The sequence below is a fragment of the Bombina bombina genome, chromosome 6 (assembly GCF_027579735.1).
Source record: "Bombina bombina isolate aBomBom1 chromosome 6, aBomBom1.pri, whole genome shotgun sequence".
NCBI classification, from domain to species: domain Eukaryota; kingdom Metazoa; phylum Chordata; class Amphibia; order Anura; family Bombinatoridae; genus Bombina; species Bombina bombina.
This window is the reverse complement of record NC_069504.1, coordinates 529,659,702-529,685,081: the sequence shown is the minus strand read 5'-3', so window position 1 is coordinate 529,685,081 and position 25,380 is coordinate 529,659,702. Positions and strand designations below refer to the sequence as shown.

The 25,380-nt window shown below is 40.5% G+C and overlaps 1 protein-coding gene across 1 annotated transcript in view; it reads right to left on the bottom strand.

The window, feature by feature from the left end:
• The window catches only part of ATP8B4 (ATPase phospholipid transporting 8B4 (putative)), a 932,005-nt gene that overhangs the window by 350,923 nt on the left and 555,702 nt on the right, over positions 1-25,380 (bottom strand). Inside the window, 1 exon segment of the mRNA XM_053717452.1 lies at positions 8,018-8,106. Coding sequence (XP_053573427.1) covers positions 8,018-8,106 — 89 coding nt within the window.

Here is a 25,380-nt window from a genome sequence, read left to right as displayed (position 1 = left end):
ATTTGAAGTCCAGAAGGTATCCCTGAGATATTATCTCTAGCGCCCAGGGATCCTGAACATCTCTTGCCCAAGCCTGGGCGAAGAGAGAAAGTCTGCCCCCCACTAGATCCGATCCCGGATCGGGGGCCCTCAATTCATGCTGTTTTAGGGGCAGCAGCAGGTTTCCTAGTCTGCTTGCCCTTGTTCCAGGACTGGTTAGGTTTCCAGCCTTGTCTGTAGCGAGCAACAGCTCCTTCCTGTTTTGGTGCAGAGGAAGTTGATGCTGCTCCTGCTTTGAAATTACGAAAGGAACGAAAATTAGACTGTCTAGTCTTGGCTTTGGCTTTGTCCTGAGGCAGGGCATGGCCTTTACCTCCAGTAATGTCAGCGATAATCTCTTTCAACCCGGGCCTGAATAAGGTCTGCCCTTTGAAAGGTATATTAAGCAATTTAGACTTAGAAGTAACATCAGCTGACCAGGATTTTAGCCACAGCGCCCTGCGTGCCTGAATGGCGAATCCTGAATTCTTCGCCGTAAGTTTAGTAAGATGTACTACGGCCTCCGAAATGAATGAATTAGCTAGTTTAAGGACTCTAAGCCTGTCCGTAATGTCGTCCAGAGTAGCTGAACCAATGTTCTCTTCCAGAGACTCAATCCAGAATGCCGCTGCAGCCGTGATCGGCGCAATGCATGCAAGGGGTTGCAATATAAAACCTTGTTGAACAAACATTTTCTTAAGGTAACCCTCTAACTTTTTATCCATTGGATCTGAAAAAGCACAGCTATCCTCCACCGGGATAGTGGTACGCTTAGCTAAGGTAGAAACTGCTCCCTCCACCTTAGGGACCGTTTGCCATAAGTCCCTTGTGGTGGCGTCTATTGGAAACATTTTTCTAAATATCGGAGGGGGTGAGAACGGCACACCGGGTCTATCCCACTCCTTAGTAACAATTTCAGTAAGTCTCTTAGGTATAGGAAAAACCTCAGTACTCGTCGGTACCGCAAAATATTTATCCAACCTACACATTTTCTCTGGTATTGCAACTGTGTTACAATCATTCAGAGCCGCTAACACCTCCCCTAGTAATACACGGAGGTTTTCCAGTTTAAATTTAAAATTTGAAATATCTGAATCCAGTCTGTTTGGATCAGAACCGTCACCCACAGAATGAAGTTCTCCGTCCTCATGTTCTGCCACCTGTGACGCAGTGTCTGACATGGCCCTAATATTATCAGCGCACTCTGTTCTCACCCCAGAGTGATCACGCTTACCTCTTAGTTCTGGTAATTTAGCCAAAACCTCAGTCATAACAGTAGCCATATCCTGTAATGTGATTTGTAATGGCCGCCCAGATGTACTCGGCGCTACAATATCACGCACCTCCCTCTGAGCGGGAGATGTAGGTACTGACACGTGAGGCGAGTTAGTCGGCATAACTCTCCCCTCGTTGTTTGGTGAAATTTGTTCAATTTGTACAGATTGACTTTTATTTAAAGTAGCATCAATACAGTTAGTACATAAATTTTTATTGGGCTCCACTTTGGCATTGCAACAAATGACACAGGTATCATCCTCTGAATCAGACATGTTTAACACACTAGCAAATAAACTTGCAACTAGGAAATACAATTCAATTAGAATAATATTAAAACGTACTGTGCCTTTAAGAAGCACAGAAGATCTATGACAGTTGAAAATTAATAAATTGAAACAGTTATAGCCTCAATCCTTGTAAACAACACAACTTTAGCAAAGGTTTAATCCCATTAGCAAAGATAACAAATTCTGAAAGCAGGAAACAAATTACAGAATAAACGTTTTTTATCTCAGTCAAACTATAATTCTCACAGCTCTGCTGAGAGAAATTACCTCCCTCAAAATAAGTTTTGAAGACCCCTGAGCTCTGTAGAGATGAACCGGATCATGCAGGGAATACAATGAGTTGCTGACTGAAATATTTGATGCATAGAAAAAGCGCCAAAAAACGGCCCCTCCCCCTCACACACAGCAGTGAGGGAGAACAGAAACTGTCAGAAAAACAGATTAAGCAACTGCCAAGTGGAAAAATAGTGCCCAAACATTTATTCACACAGTACCTCAGCAAATGAAAACGATTTTACATTCCAGCAAAAACGTTAAACATAATCTCTAGTTATTAAACAGCTTTATGTATTTCTTACAGTGTAATTCTAGTGAAGTACCATTCCCCAGAATACTGAAGTGTAAAGTATACATACATGACATTATATCGGTATGGCAGGATTTTCTCATCAATTCCATTGTCAGAAAATAAAAACTGCTACATACCTCTATGCAGATTCATCTGCCCGCTGTCCCCTGATCTGAAGTTTACCTCACTCCTCAGATGGCCGAGAACAGCAATATGATCTTAACTACTCCGGCTAAAATCATAGCAAAACTCTGGTAGATTCTTCTTCAAACTCTGCCAGAGAGGTAATAACACACTCCGGTGCTATTTTAAAATAACAAACTTTTGATTGAAGGTATAAAACTAAGTATAATCACCATAGTCCTCTCACACATCCTATCTAGTCGTTGGGTGCAAGAGAATGACTGGGAGTGACGTAGAGGGGAGGAGCTATATGCAGCTCTGCTGGGTGAATCCTCTTGCACTTCCTGTTGGGGAGGAGTAATATCCCAGAAGTAATGATGACCCGTGGACTGATCACACTTAACAGAAGAAACAAGTGCGCAATAGAGGCGCGAAAATGAGGCTCTGCCTATGATTAGGGAAAGCCCCTAGAGAATAAGGTGTCCAATACAGTGCCTGCCGGTTATTTTACATAATTCCCAAGAATAAAATAATTCCTCAAAGCTATGAAGTATAAAATATGCTTATATATCAATCGTTTTAGCCCAGAAAATGTCTACAGTCTTAAAAGCCCTTGTGAAGCCCTTTTTTTCTTTATGTAATAAAAATGGCTTACCGGATCCCATAGGGAAAATGACAGCTTCCAGCATTACATCGTCTTGTTAGAAATGTGTCATACCTCAAGCAGCAAAAGTCTGCTCACTGTTTCCCCCAACTGAAGTTAATTCCTCTCAACAGTCCTGTGTGGAAACAGCCATCGATTTTAGTAACGGTTGCTAAAATCATTTTCCTCTTACAAACAGAAATCTTCATCTCTTTTCTGTTTCAGAGTAAATAGTACATACCAGCACTATTTTAAAATAACAAACTCTTGATTGAATAATAAAAACTACAGTAAAACACCAAAAAACTCTAAGCCATCTCCGTGGAGATGTTGCCTGTACAACGGCAAAGAGAATGACTGGGGAAGGCGGAGCCTAGGAGGGATCATGTGACCAGCTTTGCTGGGCTCTTTGCCATTTCCTGTTGGGGAAGAGAATATCCCACAAGTAAGGATGACGCCGTGGACCGGACACACCTATGTTGGAGAAAGAGCCCTTCCAGATGGAGGATTAGGAGTGCTACGGGAAGCTGCATGTGTATTGGGAGATGACTGTAGGGTGCGCACCTCACGGGACGGAGACTCCTTAGAGGTGGATGGCTCAGTGGTACTAAACATATTAACTTTCTTTGACATGATTACATTATCAAGGCATGTGGAACATAATTGAGCAGGTGGGTATGCCTCCTCACAATATAGACAGGTATTAGACTTGGGTAAAGAGGGAGTACCCTCTTAACGCATCAGGATTCTTCATAGCTTGCGCTTATAAGGCAGACTATTAAATAATAAGATAAAATGGCACCTTTATAACACCAATGGCTGGGGCACTTACCACCTCCTATGACACAAGCCAAACAGAGAAACCGCTTTGTCTCCGGTAAAAAACACGGTCAGCAAAGAGGAAATCAGTGTGACCACACACGGTCACGTGGTGTGCAATGCAGGACCGCCCCTGCTATAAGAAAAAGCGTGCCAAGCCTTTCAGGCTGCCCAGCTTACTAAAAACTTAAGTAAAACCTGTACGTTCCAACATCTGCCTGAGCCTCATCTCACACATGTCGCAGCATAATCATAATAAAATAAATTATGTCATAAATTCCCCCTGTTCAATAATCCCCCTCCGGAGATATTAACCCTTGATTCCATACAGATAAAAGGAGCCACACTGTGAACCTATCTTCTTGCGTTATCATATGTGTATAAAAAATAAAACGATCTTACCGGAATCTATGCCGTGGAACAGAAACACAGCCTCTCAAGTTTGACAGTCCTGTAGCATCGCTCCTGACATGGACTTGAGTGATGGAAGCAGGCAGTGAAACTCGTCAACAGTGATTGCTTAGGAGCTGTTAATACGAGTCTGGATGGATTCGCAGAAAGACTCTCCCTGCATCTCCAGACTCTAACATTTGTCAATGTTCTCACTGAGAGGCTGAGAAGACTACTTAAAACTCCAGTCCCATTTCGAAGGGTAGATACCCTCAATAAGGAACTACCCTATATCTTCTTACACTTGTCTGCCAACCTCCTGTGATGAAAGGCAAAGAATGACTGGGATATGAGGGAAGTAGGGGGAGTATTTAAGCCTTTGACTGGGGTGTCTTTGCCTACTCCTGATGGCCAGGTTCAGTATTTATAACAGTAAGGAATGATGCAGTGGACTCTCCCTATATTAAGAAGGAAACAGTACTTTTCCCTAAACTTTTATATTTTATAAATATATTTTATGTTTTACACTAACTACTTTACAATATCTTAATATGAGACAGTTATCATCGCCCCTTTGAATGTCACATGTTTACCACATGCAGCAGCTAATGAATTAAAAATGAATATTACTGATAATATCCTGTTTAGAGATATACTGATTGCTTGGAAGAGATGTGCAAAATTATTGGGATGCAATTACAATATAGCTTGTTTTTAACCAATAGTAGGGAATCATCATTCTATACCAAGATTAGAAATTTGGGTGCTAAGAGATTGGGAAGAAATAGGTCTTTGGTTTATTGGTCAACTAATAGATGGATCAAATAAATGTGTTAATAGTTTTCAGAATTGCAAGAAAACTCCCAACTAAACATTTCCTTGCCTATTTACAAACAAGGGACTATATACAGAATATTATAAGGAAACAGGATAGTAGCTGGAAGGTAACCCTGTTATTAAAATGAGTTCAACTTTTAAAACAAGGTTACTTCAAGATCTCTAGTACATATATAATGTTAATGGAAAATGGTTGGGAAGCCATCTAAGAAAGTAGTGAATAGGTGGACAATACGGAGTTCAGAACCGATTTTACTAAGTATATATTTAATTTGTAAGAAGGGTGCAAAAATAACAATTGCTGCAGAATTCTTAGAAGAGCAAGTTAAAATCATCCACAATGCATATTTAACACCAAGAATAGTTACCAAATTGTCTAATAAATACAGCAAATGTGAAATTCAAAACCCTGATATGTTACACTATTTTTAGAGTTGCCCTAAGATTAAAGGGACAGTCTAGTCACAATTAAACTTTCATGATTCAGATAAGGCATCCAATTCAATTTATCATCAAATTTGTTTTCTTCTCTTGGTATTCCTAGTTGAAAGCAAAACCAAGGTAGGCTGATATGCTAATTTATAATCACTTGATGGCTGCCTCTTACCTCAGTTTTTCACAGCTAGAGGGCGTTGGTTCATGTGTGTCATGTAGATAACATTGTGCTTACGCCCGTGAAGATACTTATGAGAGGACACTGATTGGCTAAAATGCAAGTCTGTCAAAAGAACTGAAATAAGGGGGTAGTCTGCTGAGGCTTAGATACAAGGTCATCACAGAGGTAAAAAGTATATTAATATAAACATGTTGGATATGCAAAACTTGGGAATGGGTAATAAAGAGATTATCTATCTTTTTAAACAATAACAATTCTGGAGTAGACTGTACCTTTAAGGATTTTTAAAGGTTGAATAAGATAATGGTTTAAGAATACAACATCTATACAGAAATTACATATATTATTTTTAGATATCTCAATTTTGCACAGGGGGGATAGATAAATTGTGCCATCATTTAAACAAATCTTGATGGAGCTATGTGTCCAAATGATAATTGAACAATATGATATGGGAGATATTGAAAAGAGAACTAAGTTATATATAGAAAAATGTGAGAATGTAAAGTTTTGGAAAAGCATATTTATGTTTAAATCTTTTATTAGGTTTATTATTTTTACAGAAAAATTAAACAGAATAATACATCAATAAGGCATATCTATTTAAACATAAGCATAATCAAAGGTCCTGATATCTCCACATGTATCCAACTTTTAATGAAGACATTCAATCCGGACCTGTTATCTCAATAATGATATGCATAGACATACAAACTTGTAAAGAATACAGCAGAAAAAGAATCAGAAGATAAGGAAAAGGAAAAGAGGAGGGAAGAAGAAGAAAGAAAAAGAAACCCAGAGGATTCAGTGCTACCTCATCTGTCAATATCCAGCTTGTAGATATATTATCATTTATCCCCCTAGTATGGGGTCTCCCAGAGAGCATGAGTAGAAGTAGAGTGGGGAAAGGAGAGAAGGAGTGCATAGGTAAGAGAAAGAAAAGGGGTGAGTTAGAGTAGAACAGGGCTCCTAGGCTCCTAGGCTCCCCCCCCCCCCCCCCCCCGATCATTGCAAACCATGAATCCTGCCCCTCTAATGAATCTTATCGGGGGTTAAGTGGCTAAGTCCTTATTAAGTGTCCAATAAAACCAGACTCTTTCAAATTGGGATTGAGTGTCTAGAATTTTAGAAGCTGCTTCATACATACGGTACGTCAAGTTTAATTTATTCCTCACCTCTTCCCACGCCGGGGCCCTCACCTTCCAGTATCTTGCGATACACGTTCTGGTGACCGTGCACGCTATCTTAATAAATGTGTTTATCTGTTTGTTGTAATGTGGGAACGGATCATGTAGTAGGGCCTGTATTGGTTTTAGCACAATTTGATCTTCTAAGACCACCCCTAGGAGGGAGGACAACCGAGCCCAAATAGGCTGTATTAAGGGGCAGTCCCACCACATGTGGAGATATGAACCCACTTCTCCACAGCCTCTATAACAGAATCTATTATTTGTGATAGTCATATGATGTGTTCTAGTTGGGGTTAGATACCACCTATAGATGGTCTTAATAGTATTTTCTCTTAAGTCGGCGCGGAAAAGCATATTTAAAGGGCCACTAAACCCAAAATCTTTCTTTCATGATTCAGATAGAGAATAGAAATTTAAACAACATTACAATTTACTTCCATTATTTATTTTGCTTCATTTTTTAAATATCCTTAGTTGAAGAAAAAGCAATGCACATGGTGAGCCAATCACATGAGGCTTCTATGTGCAGCAACCAATCAGCAGCTACTGAGCATATCTAGATATGCTTTTCATCAAAGAATATCAAGAGAATAAAACAAATTAGATAATATAAGTAAATTAGAAAGATGTTTAAAATTGCATTCTCTTTCTAAATCATAAAAGAAAAAATGTGGGTGGCATGTCCCTTTAAGGTTTTCAGAAACAGACTATTACACCTTTATGGAATTGTAGTTATATTGTTGAACTTAGAAGCACAGGAGAATGGGTAATGGTGTTATAAAAGTATGTATTTTCCTTTCTTTTTTTAGGTGGCATCCATGAATAAATGAAATGAAGGCTGAGGAGAGGAGAGGAAACATGAATGATGTTTTGTTGTTGTTTTTTTAGTCTTTTGACTGTCTTACACGATTGAATAAATCACTTTTTTTTTCTCTTCCATTATTTTTTTATGAATCTGATAATCATCCTACACAAATGTATAAATAAATCACTTATTTCTTTCTTTTTTAGTTTTTTGAATGTACCCCAAATTTGAAAATAAAGAATGGGAAAAAAGTAAAATGTTGTGTTTCATGTCCCTTCAATATATCATAATTACTTCAGCATTTATTACATTTTGCAACAAATAATTATTTTCTAAGGGTATATAGTAGTATGCCTTCAACCTCACTATATACACTTAGAAATGTATATAAGGTTGAATGCATATTACATTTTTGTTTTCTCCTTATTTATGTGTCAGCTTACCCATAACACTAGAGTATTCATTAACCGGTCAATGCTGGTTCTTTTGAACTTTGTTTTACCGCTGTTCTGCATTAACTTAGTATCAGGGCCTGTGCAGATGAAAACAAAATAAAACAAATAGGTTTCAGCAAGAAAATAAGTTTCTGTGCACATTAAAACTATTAAAGGGACATTAAACACTTTGAGATGGTAATATAAAATGATAAATCATATATATATATAAAAACTCTGCAATATACTTTATACTTTCATTATTTATTTTGTCCCCCTTTCCTGTAATTCCATTCTGAAATTGTGAGCTTTTCAGTTCCTGTTAGAAATGAAAGTGTAGAACATTGCTATATTACACACAGCTATTGGCTGCATACACTAGAAACTTATTTATAACTGTCCCTATTTAGGGCCAGATTACGAGTGGAAAGCAAACTTTGTGCGTGAGTGATAAGCGGTTTATCGAGGGTGTTTGCGCTCATCAGGTTTACCGCTGGTATTACGAGTTGAAAGTAAACTTAATTGCTTGAGCGCAATCACAATTACGCTAGAATGATTACCGCCTCCTCAGAGCTCTGGTTACCTGTTTCGTGAAATGAAAAAGTGTCACAAAACACTTCAAAAATACAATAAGTACAGGAACACTCATAATTATACAATCTAATAATTATTATTAAAATAAAATATTGCACACAAAAGTTATAAAGGCTCAAAGAAATGAGATCTCAGGTGTTAGAAAAAAAAAAAGGTAGACATATATATATATAGTAATATAGAAAAAGATCAGCACTCACCAACGTTGTACCCACTCAGTGCACGGCCAATAGACATATACAAGAATATACACTGCAAAGGGACAAGACCTGGTGTAGGTCTTGTCCTTTTGCAGTGCATATTCTTGTATATATATATATATATATATATATATATATATATATATATATATATATATATATATATATATATATATATATATATATATATATACACATCTTTAGAGATGTATACATACATATGTATTTATATGTGTATGTATGTATTTACAGACATGTATACACATATAAACACAAATATATATGTATACATATATAAACATATATTTAAGTGCATTGGAGCCCTTTGCAGGCAAGTAGATGAAAACATGGAAAAGCATATTTATGCAATATTCATCCTATTATAATAAAAGGCCAGGTATGTTTGTCCAATGCAGTCGTGCGCAGTAGAGACTGTGCGAGAAAAACATACCTGACCTTAACCCCTTAATGGCTAGCACTGATGTGCAGTAGAGACTGCCCGTGGACGGCGCTGGTCGTTAAACCATTACGGACCAGCGTCGTGCTCTCTCTGCTGCGTTCTCGCGCTATTTCTGTATGCCCCACTCTGTGTCCCTCTCTGCATTGGTGGTGCCGATCGTTGGTGGCGTGGGAGGGTTAGGAGGGAGGCGGGTGGGGCGGCCCATCGCTGGAGGGGGGCGGGAACGCTGCAGTTCCTTAAACATTTTGGCCCGTGTATGCTCTTTGTATTTCTAAATAGATATTCCTATATATATCTATATGTATATATAATCATATATATATATATATATTTTGCCAAAAAAATCATATATATATATATATATATATATATATGTGAATAAATAGAGCATATTCTTGTATGTGAAGAACATTGGAATGTGAAATATTCATATTTTCATGGCTGGTTAGAGCACATGAGAATATGTGATCCTGTTTGTGCCCGAGTAGGGTGTTTTTTTGCTACATAGACTTCTTGTGGGGGAATATGTGAATGGACACGTGATATTCTACATTTGGCTTTTTGCACTTGTCAGGTTAGCACACAAGCGAAAACAGTATACTTTCAACTCATAATATGAGCGCAACCCGACGAGCACATAAAGACGAACTTCTAGCATAGTTAACACTCGAGCGGGATCGTTAATTAGCCATCCATTTGTAATCTGCCCCTTAGTCTTTAATGTGACTTTAAATAACTTGAGCATCTTTTCTATGAAAATGTGGTTCACAAATCCTAGAGATCAATATTTAGGCGTACCCAGCCAGTGAAATAATCAATAACTTTGTTTACGGACACTAAACACCTCGTAAAACATTTTTTAATCTTGTTTGCTGCAAACTACACAGACCCCTCTCCTTATTGGGAAGAAACAATGTGGGATGGCTTCTGGAGAACACAAGTCATTGGGTTCAATGTACAGTACACTAAGAAGCATACGCTGCTTCTGAGCCCTTGCAGGGCAGGCTCGCAGATGTGAGTCTGCTTCCCGCAATCTAAGAAGCAGCTTTCACCAGACCAATGGTTCTTACACTCTTTGCCACTTTGGAGGTGGTGTATTGAAATAACCCAGAGCTTGCTCGTTTAGGGTTATTGACAGGCCCTCCTCTGGCACAATTGGTCACACAAGAGAAAAGGGCAGCATTACACACTAAATTCAGGAAGAGGATGTACAGGGTTCGCTGCCCGTTTGATTCAAAGACATGCGGACAGGTTCTCAAACCATTATGTTAGAATAAATTGCATTGTTTTTCAGATATTATATGCTGAAGCATATTAGGAAAATATTTGTAGCAGGGTTAGCCTTGATAAAGCTGCACTATGCATTTCAAGTTCTAAGAATAAGAATATATACAAAATTACAGGAAAAGAGGGTAAATAATAAAATCATTTTGTAAAGTTAAGTGCACATAACTAAATATTTTATTTTAAAACCTCAAGGTGTTTACTGTCCGTTTAACCAATGTTTACTTGAACTTGAATAATCTTAACCACTGGCCAGCAGACGAGGCCTGTGAAGCAGTGGCGGAATCTTGCTAGATAAAGGGACCATCTCCCCTCTACACTTTTTTTCCATCCAAAAGTATAAATCTCCCTAAAACTTTGTACTGTCATTACAATTTTAGAATCTTGCAATAGCAGTATAACTTTCTTAAACTAATATAACTACGTACCCAGGGCTTAGCTTTAAGGGAGGTTAACGTTAAATATTTTTGTGCATACAAAGAATATATCAGTGGTTAATTCTGATTTTCAAATGATCTGTACACATAAGAAATGTTTTAAAATAATGTAACATTGTAATTTTGTTAGCACAAGTTACAAGGTTCTACAAATCAAGAGCAGGTTATATATATTCTCTAAAAAGCCTGGTGAAATGAATTTTTCTGTTATAATTTGCTGAGGCCAAATAGGCTCACATATAAATAAGCTGGTGCTATGATTCTACACAATCACTGAGAAACATCTTATAGTATCAGGTTATTTCGCCATCCTTAAAGGGCCACTAAACCCAAAATATTTCTTTCATGATTCAGATAGAGAATATAAATTTAAACAACATTACAATTTATTTCCATTATTTATTTTGCTTCATTTTTTAAATATCCTTAGTTGAAGAAAAAGCAATGCACATGGTGAGACAATCACACGAGGCTTCTATGTGTAGCAACCAATCAGAAGCTAGTGAGCATATCTAGATATGATTTTCATCAAAGAATATCAAGAGAATAAAACTAATTAGATAATATAAGTAAATTAGAAAGAAGTTTAAAATTGCATTCTCTTTCTAAATCATAAAAGAAAAAATGTGGGTGGCATGTCCCTTTAAATGGACATGAACCATAAACGTTTTCTTTCATGATTCAGGTAGAGCATACAATTTTAAACAACTTTTTTTATTACTTCTATAATTACATTTGCTTAATTATTTTGTTATGCTTTGTTGAAGTAGCAGCAATGGGAGCTAGATGATAACATAGGGCTAGATTACAAGTGGTTTGCTATTGTTAGAGTGGGATGCGATAAGCAATGTCACAACCGTGCTAACTAGCGTCATGTTACAAGCTAAAAGTCAACGGCTGCATTAAACACAACATAAATACATTAAAATAAACTACTGCCCTCATATATACACTTTATGAAAAAAAAAGTTTTATAAGGGTTAAAAGGGACATGGTATTAGGCAATGCTTTTGACTGGAAAATGCTATAATGTGTGTGTATGTGTGTGTGTGTATATATATATAAATCCAATCAGGATCCAGCACTCCCAAGCTTTAATAAGCTGCAACGACCAGGGTGCTCTTGAAACAAATCTCCAAGCTTCATAAACTATCAGGCACTCTTTGGATTTAAAGTGTTTATTTAATAAGTGACGTTTCGGGTGGTCCCCCTTCCCCAGACTCAAAAAGACATGTCACTTATTAAATAAATACTTTAAATCCAGAGAGTGCCTGATCATTTATGGAGCATATATATATATATATATATATATTTATAAAAAATAATATGGGTACGTATTAGGGTTGCACCGATACCGATACTAGTATCGGTATCGGTATCGATACCAAGTATTTGAATGAGTACTTGTACTCATGCAAATGCACCGATACTTAAACCGATACCTCCACTTCCTACCCATATGCTATCTTGTGGTGTTTTTTCAAACTGCATGTTCTCATTTCATTTTAAACTGGAGTGGAGAATAAACTAAAAATTGTTTATTACTGTTCTGCCAATACAAATTGCTGTTATTTGTATTATTGTAGAAGAGATCACTGTACCTTGTTCAGACAAACCCCTGAAGTACTGGTCAGTTAATAAACAGATTTCCAGCTCTGGCTAAAATGGCCCAAAAATATCTTTCTGCACCATGCAGTAGTGTGGAAAGTGAAAGACTGTTCAACTTAGAGTCGAACCTCCATACAAATGTCAGATTGATGTTATGTAACAGCCCTACAACCCAATTGCATCACCCCTTTAAATGTAATATTTTATTGTAATATTTTTTATTTATAAACATGTTCACTGAACTTTGTGACAAATAAAACTTTTATTATTTCATAATGTCTTTTGAATTACAGCCCTTTATAATTATAAAGAAGGAATCTTAAATAATTAGTCTGTATTGTGCTTGGTAAACTGTCACATGACATTAAAAAAAAACAGAATTTATGCTTACCTGATAAATTACTTTCTCCAACGGTGTGTCCGGTCCACGGCATCATCCATAACTTGTGGAAATATTCTCTTCCCCAACAGGAAATGGCAAAGAGCACAGCAAAAGCTGTCCATATAGTCCCTCCCAGGCTCCGCCCCCCCCCAGTCATTCGACCGACGGATAGGAGAAAAAAAGGAGAAACTATAGGGTGCCGTGGTGACTGTAGTGTATAAAGAAAGAAATTTTTCAAACCTGATTAAAAAACCAGGGCGGGCTGTGGACCGGACACACCGTTGGAGAAAGTAATTTATCAGGTAAGCATAAATTCTGTTTTCTCCAACATTGGTGTCTCCGGTCCACGGCGTCATCCATAACTTGTGGGAACCAATACCAAAGCTTTTAGGACACTGATGAAGGGAGGGAGCAAATCAGGTTACCTAAACAGAAGGCACCACGGCTTGCAAAACCTTTCTCCCAAAAATAGCCTCAGAGGAAGCAAAAGTATCAAATTTGTAGAATTTGGCAAAAGTGTGCAGAGAAGATCAAGTCGCTGCCTTACATATCTGATCAACAGAAGCCTCGTTCTTGAAGGCCCATGTGGAAGCCACAGCCCTAGTAGAGTGAGCTGTGATTCGTTCAGGAGGCTGCCGTCCGGCAGTCTAGTAGGCCAATCGGATGATGCTTTTCAGCCAGAAGGAAAGAGAGGTAGCAGTAGCCTTTTGACCTCTCCTCTTGCCAGAATAAACGACAAACAGAGAAGAAGTTTGTCTGAAATCCTTTGTTGCTTCTAAATAGAACTTTAAAGCACGGACTACATCTAAATTGTGTAACTAACGTTCCTTCTTTGAAACTGGTTTCGGACACAAAGAAGGAACAACTATTTCCTGGTTAATATTCTTGTTGGAAACAACTTTTGGAAGAAAACCAGGCTTGGTACGCAAAACAACCTTATCTGAATGGAACACCAGATAAGGAGGGTCACACTGCAAAGTAGATAATTCAGAAACTCTTCTAGCAGAAGAAATAGCAACCAAAAATAGAACTTTCCAAGATAATAACTTGATATCTATGGAATGTAAAGGTTCAAACGGAACCCCTTGAAGAACTGAAAGAACTAAATTTAGACTCCAGGGAGGAGTCAAAGGTCTGTAAACAGGCTTGATCCTGACCAAAGCCTGTACAAAAGCTTGAACATCTGGCACAGCTGCCAGTCGTTTGTGTAACAAGACAGATAGAGCAGAAATCTGTCCTTTTAGAGAACTCGCTGACAATCCCTTATCCAAACCTTCTTGGAGAAAGGAGAGGATCCTGGGAATTTTAATCTTACTCCATGAGAATCCATTGGATTCACACCAACAGATATATCTTTTCCATATTTTATGGTAAATCTTTCTAGTCACGGGTTTTCTGGCTTGGACCAAAGTATCTATCACTGAATCCGAAAACCTGCGCTTGGATAAAATCAAGCGTTCAATTTCCAAGCAGTCAGCTGGAGAGAAACTAGATTTGGATGTTCGAATGGACCTTGCACTAGAAGATCCTGTCTCAAAGGTAGCTTCCATGGTGGAGCCGATGACATATTCACCAGGTCTGCATACCAAGTCCTGCGTGGCCACGCAGGAGCTATCAGAATCACCAAGGCCTTCTCCTGTTTGATCCTGGCTACCAGCCTGGGAAGGAGAGGGAACGGCGGAAACGCATAAGCTAGGTTGAAGGACCAAGGCGCCACTAATGCATCCACTAGAGTCGCCTTGGGATCCCTGGATCTGGACCCGTAGCAATGAACCTTGAAGTTCTGACGAGACGCCATCAGATCCATGTCTGGAATGCCCCATAATTGAGTCAACTGGGCAAACACCTACCGGGTGAAGTTCCCACTCCCCCGGATGGAAAGTCTGACGACTCAGATAATCCGCCTCCCAGTTGTCTACTCCTGGGATGTGGATTGCAGATAGGTTACAGGAGTGATCCTCCGCCCATTTGATGATTTTGGACACCTCTCTCATCGCCAAGGAACTCCTTGTTCCCCCCTGATGGTTGATGTAAGCAACAGTCGTCATGTTGTCTGACTGGAATCTTATGAATCTGGCCTTCGCTAGTTGAGGCCAAGCCCGGAGAGCATTGAATATCACTCTCAGTTCCAGAAAGTTTATCGGGAGAAGAGACTCTTCCCGAGACCATAGACCCTGAGCTTTCAGGGAATCCCAGACCGCGCCCCAGCCTAATAGACTGGCGTCGGTCGTGACGATGACCCACTCTGGTCTGCGGAAGCTCATTCCCTGGGACAGATGATCCTGGGTCAGCCACCAACGGAGTGAGTCTCTGGTCATCTGATCTACTTGAATCATTGGAGACAAGTCTGTATAGTCCCCATTCCACTGCTTGAGCATGCACAGTTGTAATGGTCTTAGATGAATTCGAGCAAAAGGAACTATTTCCATTGCTGCAACCATCAACCCTACTACTTCCATGCACTGAGCTATGGAAGGCTGCAGAATAGAGTGAAGAACTTGACAAGCGTTTAGAAGCTTTGACTTTCTGACTTCTGTCAGGAAGATCTTCATTTCTAAAGAATCTATTATTGTTCCCAAAAAGGAGACAGGGAACTCTTTTCTACGTTCACCTTCCACCCGTGAGATCTGAGAAAGGCTAGAACAATGTCTGTATGAGCCTTTGCTTTGGAAAGAGACGACGCTTGAATTAGGATGTCGTCCAGGTAAGGTGCCACTGCAATACCCCTTGGTCTTAGAACCACTAGAAGGGACCCGAGCACCTTTGTGAAAATCCTTGGAGCAGTGGCTAGCCCGAATGGGAGAGCCACAAACTGGTAATGCTTGTCCAGAAAGGCGAACCTTAGGAACTGATAATGATCTTTGTGGATAGGAATATGTAGATACGCATCCTTTAAATCCACGGTAGTCATAAATTGACCCTCCTGGATTGTGGGTAAAATCGTTCGAATGGTTTCCATTTTGAACGATGGAACTCTGAGAAATTTGTTTAGAATTTTTAAATCCAGAATTGGTCTGAAAGTTCCCTCTTTCTTGGGAACTACAAACAGATTTGAGTAAAACCCATGACCTTGTTCCACCGTTGGAACTGGGTGTATCACTCCCATCTTTAACAAGTCTTCTACACAATGTAAGAATGCCTGTCTCTTTATTTGGTTTGAAGATAAGCGAGACATGTGGAACCTTCCCCTTGGGGGTAGTTCCTTGAATTCTAGAAGATAACCCTGAGAGACTATTTTTAGTGCCCAGGGATCCTGAACATCTCTTGCCCAAGCCTGAGCAAAGAGAGAGAGTCTGCCCCCTACTAGATCCGGTCCCGGATCGGGGGCTACCCCTTCATGCTGTCTTGGTAGCAGCAGCAGGCTTCTTGGCCTGTTTACCCTTGTTCCAGCCTTGCATCGGTTTCCAAGCTGGTTTAGTCTGGGAAGCGTTACCCTCATGTCTAGAGGCTGCAGAGTTGGAAGCCGGTCCGTTCCTGAAATTGCAAAAGAAACGAAAATTAGACTTATTCTTAGCCTTGAAAGGCCTATCTTGTGGGAGGGCATGGCCCTTACCCCCAGTGATGTCTGAAATAATTTCTTTCAATTCTGGCCCAAAAAGGGTCTTATCTTTGAAAGGGATATTAAGCAATTTTGTCTTGGAAGATACATCCGCCGACCAAGACTTTAGCCAGAGCGCTCTGCGCGCCACAATTGCAAACCCTGAATTTTTCGCCGCTAATCTTGCTAACTGGAAAACAGAATTTATGCTTACCTGATAAATTACTTTCTCCAACGGTGTGTCCGGTCCACGGCGTCATCCTTACTTGCGGGAATATCTCCTCCCCAACAGGAAATGGCAAAGAGTCCCAGCAAAGCTGGCCATATAGTCCCTCCTAGGCTCCGCCCACCCCAGTCATTCGACCGACGGACAGGAGGAAAAATATAGGAGAAACCATATGGTACCATGGTGACTGTAGTTAGAGAAAATAATTCATCAGACCTGATCAAAAAACCAGAGCGGGCTGTGGACCGGACACACCGTTGGAGAAAGTAATTTATCAGGAAAGCATAAATTCTGTTTTCTCCAACATTGGTGTGTCCGGTCTACGGCGTCATCCTTACTTGTGGGAACCAATACCAAAGCTTTAGGACACGGATGAAGGGAGGGAGCAAATCAGGTTACCTAAACGGAAGGCACCACGGCTTGCAAAACCTTTCTCCCAAAAATAGCCTCCGAAGAAGCAAAAGTATCAAATTTGGAAAATTTGGCAAAAGTGTGCAGCGAAGACCAAGTCGCTGCTTTACTTATCTGGTCAACAGAAGCCTCGTTCTTGAAGGCCCATGTGGAAGCCACAGCCCTAGTGGAGTGAGCTGTGATTCTTTCAGGAGGCTGCCGTCCGGCAGTCTCATAAGCCAATCGGATGATGCTTTTAAGCCAAAAGGAAAGAGAGGTAGAAGTCGCTTTTTGGCCTCTCCTTTTACCAGAATAGACAACAAACAAAAAAGATGTTTGTCTGAAATCTTTTGTAGCCTCTAAATAGAATTTTAGAGCACGGACTACGTCCAAATTGTGTAACAAACGTTCCTTCTTTGAAACTGGATTCGGACATAAAGAAGGTACAACTATCTCCTGGTTAATATTCTTGTTAGAAACAACCTTTGGAAGAAAACCAGGCTTAGTACGCAAAACCACCTTATCTGCATGGAACACCAGATAGGGCGGAGAACACTGCAGAGCAGATAACTCTGAAACTCTTCTAGCAGAAGAAATAGCAACCAAAAACAAAACTTTCCAAGATAGTAACTTAATATCTATGGAATGTAAAGGTTCAAACGGAACCCCTTGAAGAACTGAAAGAACTAGATTTAGACTCCAGGGAGGAGTCAAAGGTCTGTAAACAGGCTTGATCCTAACCAGAGCCTGAACAAATGCTTGAACATCTGGCACAGCTGCCAGTCTTTTGTGTAGTAAGACAGATAAAGCAGAGATCTGTCCCTTTAGAGAACTTGCAGATAATCCTTTCTCCAAACCTTCTTGTAGAAAGGAGAGAATCTTAGGAATTTTTATCTTATTCCATGGGAATCCTTTGGATTCACACCAACAGATATATCTTTTCCATATTTTATGGTAAATCTTTCTAGTTACCGGTTTTCTGGCCTGAACCAGAGTATCTATCACAGAATCTGAAAACCCAAGCTTTGATAGAATCAAGCGTTCAATCTCCAAGCCGTCAGCTGGAGGGAGACCAGATTTGGATGTTCGAATGGACCCTGAACAAGAAGGTCCTGTCTCAAAGGTAGCTTCCATGGTGGAACCGATGACATATTCACCAGGTCTGCATACCAAGTCCTGCGTGGCCACGCAGGTGCTATCAAGATCACCGAGGCCCTCTCCTGTTTGATCCTGGCTACCAGCCTGGGAATGAGAGGAAACGGTGGGAATACATAAGCTAGATTGAAGGTCCAAGGTGCTACTAGGGCATCTACTAGAGTCGACCTTGGGATCCCTGGATCTGGACCCGTAGCAAGGAACCTTGAAGTTCTGACGAGACGCCATAAGATCCATGTCCGGAATGCCCCATAATTGAGTTAGTTGGGCAAAGATCTCCGGGTGGAGTTCCCACTCCCCCGGATGGAATGTCTGACGACTCAGATAATCCGCTTCCCAGTTTTCCACACCTGGGATGTGGATCGCAGATAGGTGGCAGGAGTGATCCTCCGCCCATTGAATTATTTTGGTCACTTCTTTCATCGCCAGGGAACTCCTTGTTCCCCCCTGATGATTGATATACGCAACGGTCGTCATATTGTCTGATTGGAATCTTATGAATCTGGCCTTTGCTAGCTGAGGCCAAGCCCTGAGAGCATTGAAGATCGCTCTTAGTTCCAGAATGTTTATCGGGAGAAGAGACTCTTCCCGAGACCATAGTCCCTGAGCTTTCAGGGATTCCCAGACCGCGCCCCAGCCCACTAGACTGGCGTCGGTCGTGACAATGACCCACTCTGGTCTGCGGAAGCTCATTATCTGGGATAGATGGTCCAGGGTCAGCCACCAACGGAGTGAATCTCTGGTCTTCTGATCTACCTGAATCATTGGAGACAAATCTGTATAGTCCCCATTCCACTGTTTGAGCATGCACAGTTGTAATGGTCTTAGATGAATTCGTGCAAAAGGAACTATGTCCATTGCTGCAACCATCAACCCTACTACTTCCATGCACCGCGCTATGGAAGGACGTGGAACAGAATGAAGAACTTGACAAGTGCTTAGAAGTTTTGACTTTCTGACCTCTGTCAGAAAAATCCTCATTTCTAAGGAATTTATTATTGTTCCCAAGAAGGGAACTCTTGTTGACGGAGACAGAGAACTTTTTTCTATGTTCACCTTCCATCTGTGTGATCTGAGAAAGGCCAGAATGATGTCTGTATGAGCCTTTGCTTTTGACACGGACGACGCTTGTATTAGAATGTCGTCCAAGTAAGGTACTACTGCAATGCCCCTCGGTCTTAGAACCGCTAGAAGGGACCCTAGTACCTTTGTGAAAATCCTTGGAGCAGTGGCTAACCCGAATGGGAGGGCCACAAACTGGTAATGTTTGTCCAGAAAGGCGAACCTTAGGAACTGATGATGTTCTTTGTGGATAGGAATATGTAGGTACGTATCCTTTAGATCCACGGTAGTCATAAATTGACCTTCCTGGATAGTGGGTAGAATCGTTCGAATGGTTTCCATCTTGAACGATGGTACCCTGAGAAATTTGTTTAGGATCTTCAAATCCAAAATTGGTCTGAAAGTTCCCTCTTTTTTGGGAACTACGAACAGATTTGAATAAAACCCCATTCCTTGTTCCTTTATTGGAACTGGGTGTATCACTCCCATCTTTAACAGGTCTTCTACACAATGTAAGAACGCCTGTCTCTTTATTTGGTTTAAGGATAAGTGAGACATGTGGAACCTTCCCCTTGGGGGTAGTTCCCTGAATTCCAGAAGATAACCCTGAGAAACTATTTCTAGTGCCCAGAGATCCTGAACATCTCTTGCCCAAGCCTGAGCAAAGAGAGAGAGTCTGCCCCCTACTAGATCCGGTCCCGGATCGGGGGCTACTCCTTCATGCTGTTTTGTTAGCAGCAGCAGGCTTCTTGGCCTGCTTACCCTTGTTCCAGCCTTGCATCGGTTTCCAGGCTGGTTTGGGTTGTGAGGCATTACCCTCTTGCTTAGAGGATGCAGAATTAGAGGCCGGTCCGTTCCTGAAATTGCGAAAGGAACGAAAATTAGACTTATTCTTGGCCTTGAAAGGCCTATCTTGTGGAAGGGCGTGGCCCTTTCCCACAGTGATGTCTGAGATAATCTCTTTCAATTCTGGTCCAAATAGAGTTTTACCTTTGAAAGGGATGTTAAGCAATTTTGTCTTGGATGACACATCCGCTGACCAAGACTTTAGCCAAAGCGCTCTGCGCGCCACGATTGCAAACCCTGAATATTTCGCCGCTAATCTAGCTAATTGCAAAGCGGCATCTAAAATAAAAGAGTTAGCCAACTTAAGTGCGTGAACTCTGTCCATAGCCTCCTCATATGGAGTCTCTCTACTGAGTGACTTTTCTAGTTCCTCGAACCAGAACCAAGCTGCTGTAGTGACAGGAACAATGCACGAAATGGGTTGTAGAGCAAACCCTCCAATTTTTTATCCATAGGATCTTTGAAAGCACAACTATCCTCGATACGAATAGTAGTGCGCTTGTTTAGAGTAGAAACTGCCCCCTCGACCTTAGGGACTGTCTGCCATAAGTCCTTTCTGGGGTCGATCATAGGAAATAATTTCTTAAATATAGGGGGGGGGAACAAAAGGTATGCCGGGCTTTTCCCACTCCTTATTCACTATGTCCGCCACCCGCTTGGGTATAGGAAAAGCGTCGGGGTGCACCGGAACCTCTAGGAACTTGTCCATCTTGCATAATTTCTCTGGAATGACCAAGTTGTCACAATCATCCAGAGTAGATAACACCTCCTTAAGCAGTGTGCGGAGATGTTCTAATTTAAATTTAAATGTCACAACATCAGGTTCAGCTTGTTGAGAAATTTTTCCTGAATCTGAAATTTCCCCATCTGACAAAACCTCCCTCATGGCCACTTCAGATTGGTGTGAGGGTATGACAGAACAATTATCATCAGCGCCCTCCTGCTCTTCAGTGTTTAAAACAGAGCAATCACGCTTTCTCTGATATGTAGGCATTTTGGATAAAATATTTGCTATGGAGTTATCCATTACAGCCGTCAATTGTTGCATGGTAATAAGCATTGGCGCGCTAGATGTACTAGGGGCCTCCTGCGTGGGCAAAACTGGTGTAGACACAGTAGGAGATGATGTAGTATCATGTTTACTCCCCTCATCTGAGGAATCATCTTGGGCAATTTCATTATCTGTGGCAGTACTGTCCTTACTTTGTTTGGACGCTATGGCACAATTATCAAACAAATTTAAATGGGGAGACACATTGGCTTTCATACATATAGAACATAACTTATCCGAAGGCACAGACATGGTAAACAGGCTTAAACTTGTCAATAAAGCACAAAAAACGTTTTAAAACAAAACCGTTACTGTCTCTTTAAATTTTAAACAGAACACACTTTATTACTGAATATGTGAAAAAGTATGAAGGAATTGTTCAAAAATTACCAAAATTTCACCACAGTGTCTTAAAGCATTAAGAGTATTGCACACCAATTTTCAGAGCTTTAACCCTTAAAATAACGGAACCGGAGCCGTTTACAAATTTAACCCCTATACAGTCCCAGCTATAGCCTTTGCTGTGACCTAACCAAGCCCAGAGGGGAATACGATACCAAGTGACGCCTTCCAGAAACTTTTCCAGCTACTTTCAGATCCTCACACATGCATCTGCATGTCTTGCTCTCAAAAAACAACTGCGTAGTAATGGCGCGAAAATGAGGCTCAGCCTACAACTGGGAAGGCCCTCCTGACTGGAAAAGGTGTCTAACATAGTGCCTGCCTTTAAAAAACGTTCCCCAAGTTTATAAATGTGAATTATCAGCATAAACATCTATAAAATGCCCAAATAAAGCAATCGATTTAGCCCATAAAAGTGTCTACCAGTTTTATAGCCCATATTAAGCCCTTTATTCTGTTTGCTTGACTAAGAAAATGGCTTACCGGTCCCCATGAGGGGAAATGACAGCCTTAGAGCATTACACAGTCTTGTTAGAAATATGGCTAGTCATATATTAAGCAGAAAAGTCTGCTAACTGTTTCCCCCAACTGAAGTTACTTCATCTCAACAGTCCTATGTGGAAACAGCAATCGATTTTAGTTACTGTCTGCTAAAATCATCTTCCTCTCACAAACAGAAATTTTCATCCTTTTCTGTTTCAGAGTAAATAGTACATACCAGCACTATTTTAAAATAACAAACACTTGATAGAAGAATAAAAAACTACATTTAAACACCAAAAAACTCTTAACCATCTCCGTGGAGATGTTGCCTGTGCAACGGCAAAGAGAATGACTGGGGTGGGCGGAGCCTAGGAGGGACTATATGGCCAGCTTTGCTGGGACTCTTTGCCATTTCCTGTTGGGGAAGAGATATTTCCGCAAGTAAGGATGACGCCGTGGACCGGACACACCAATGTTGGAGAAAGCGGCATCTAAAATAAAGGAATTAGCTAACTTAAGTGCGTGAATTCTGTCCATGACTTCCTCATACGAAGTCTCCCTACTGAGCGACTTTTCCAGTTCCTCGAACCAGAACCACGCCGCTGTAGTGACAGGAATAATACACGAAATAGGTTGAAGGAGGTAACCTTGCTGTACAAAAATCTTTTTAAGCAAACCCTCCAATTTTTTATCCATAGGATCTTTGAAAGCACAATTGTCCTCAATAGGAATGGTCGTGCGTTTGGCTAGTGTAGAAACCGCCCCCTCGACCTTAGGGACTGTTTGCCATAAGTCCTTTCTGGGGTCGACCATAGGAAATAATTTCTTAAATATAGGAGGAGGGACAAAAGGTATGCCTGGCTTCTCCACTCCTTATTCACTATGTCTGCCACCCGTTTGGGTATTGGAAAAGCATCAGGGTGCACCGGGACCTCAAGGAACTTGTCCATCTTGCACAATTTTTCTGGGATGACCAAATTGTCACAATCATCCAGAGTAGATAGCACCTCTTTAAGCAATGGGCGGAGATGCTCTAATTTAAATTTAAATGTCACAACATCAGGTTCTGCCTGCTGAGAAATTCTTCCTGTATCAGAAATTTCCCCATCTGACAAAACCTCCCTCATTGCCACTTCAGATTGGTGTGAGGGTATGACAGAAAAATTATCATCAGTGCCCTCCTCCTCTACAGTGTTTAAAACAGAGCAATCGCGCTTTCTCTGAAATGCTGGCATTTTGGATAAAATATTTGCTATGGAGTTATCCATTACTGCCGTCAATTGTTGCATAGTAACAAGCATTGGCGCGCTAGAAGTACTAGGGGTCTCCTGCGTGGGCAAAACTGGTGTAGACACAGAAGGAGATGATGTAGAACTATGTCTACTTCCTTCATCTGAGGAATCATCTTGGGCAACTTTACTATTTGTGACAGTATTGTCCTTACTTTGTTTGGACGCTATGGCACAATTATCACACATATTAGAAGGAGGAATCACATTAGCTTCCATACATACAGAACATGATCTATCTGAAGGCACAGACATGTTAAACAGGCTTAAACTGGTTAATAAAGCACAAAAACCGTTTTAAAACAAAACCGTTACTGTCTCTTTAAATGTTAAACAGGGCACACTTTATTACTGAATATGTGAAAAACTATGAAGGAATTATCCAATCTTTACGAAATTTTCACCACAGTGTCTTAAAGCATTCAAAGTATTGCACCCCAAATTTCAGGCTGTTAACCCTTAAAATGTGGAAACCTGAGCCTTTACAATTTTTAACCCCCTTACAGTCCCAGCCCCAGCCTTTGCTGCGACTTCACCAATCCCAGGGGGGTATGAAGCCTTCTAGGAACCTTTTCAGTGAATTCCAGACCCACACACATGCAGCTGCATGTACTGTTCTCAAAAGTAACTGCGCAGTAATGGCGTGAAAATGAGGCTCTGCCTACTACAGAGAAAGGCCCTTCCTGACTGGGAAGGTGTCTAAACAAGTGCCTGGCGTAAAAAACGTTCCTCAAAGTTATAAAAGTGTGAAATTCAACTTCAAACTGCATATAATACCTAAATAAAGCAATCGATTTAGCCCATAAAAGTGTCTACCAGTTTATAGCCCAAAATAAGCCCTTTATTCTGTTTGAGTCTAAGAAAATGGCTTACCGATCCCCATGAGGGAAAAATGACAGCCTTCCAGCATTACACAGTCTTGTTAGAATAATGCCTAGTCATACCTTAAGCAGAAAAGTCTGCAAACTGTTCCCCCCAACTGAAGTTCTCTCAGCTCAACAGTCCTGTGTGGGAACAGCAACCGATTTTAGTTACTGCTGCTAAAATCATACTCCTCTTATAAACAGAACTCTTCATCTCTTTCTGTTTTAGAGTAAATAGTACATACCAGCACTATTTTAAAATAACAAACTCTTGATAGAAGAATAAAAAACTACAATTAAACACCACATACTCTTCACCATCTCCGTGGAGATGCTACTTGTTAGAGCGGCAAAGAGAATGACTGGGGGGGGGCGGAGCCTGGGAGGGACTATATGGACAGCATTTGCTGTGCTCTTTGCCATTTCCTGTTGCGGAAGAGAATATTCCCACAAGTTATGGATGACGCCGTGGACCGGACACACCAATGTTGGAGAAAAGTATCGGTAATTGGTATCGGCGAGTATTTGAAAACAAGTATCGGTGCTTGTACTCGGTCATAAAAAAATGGTATCAGTGTAACCCTAGTATGTATGTATATATATATATATATATATATAGTAAATCAAGGAAAAAGGTCCGGACAGGGAGCTCAAAGCAAAATTGAAACTTTATTAGCACTAAATAAAAGCTTCTAAGAAATGTGTATCAGACAATGGCTATAATGAACAGCAAGAAAGGGGCTATGGTGGGCGTCTGACGCGTTTCAGCTCCTTTAGAGCCTTAATCATAGACAGAATACTGCCCTAATGCCCTACTCAAAATAATATAGACTATGCTATCTTGCTATTGGATGGCCAGACCCACCTGTGTTACTTAAGGGTGTATACCTATTAAGAGAGACTGCCTATGTATGGCTGAATACCTTATAATATGATATTCTGGGTAGTTAAGCTAATCGCATTAAATACTGAATTTATGCTAGATTTTACTTGAGGTCATACTTATTAACAGTTTGTTATAGCGATAACTGTATTCTGCTGTCCCTAATTCTAGTTTGAATGAAATACGGGCTTTTTTTGTATTTATTATCCTCAATACATG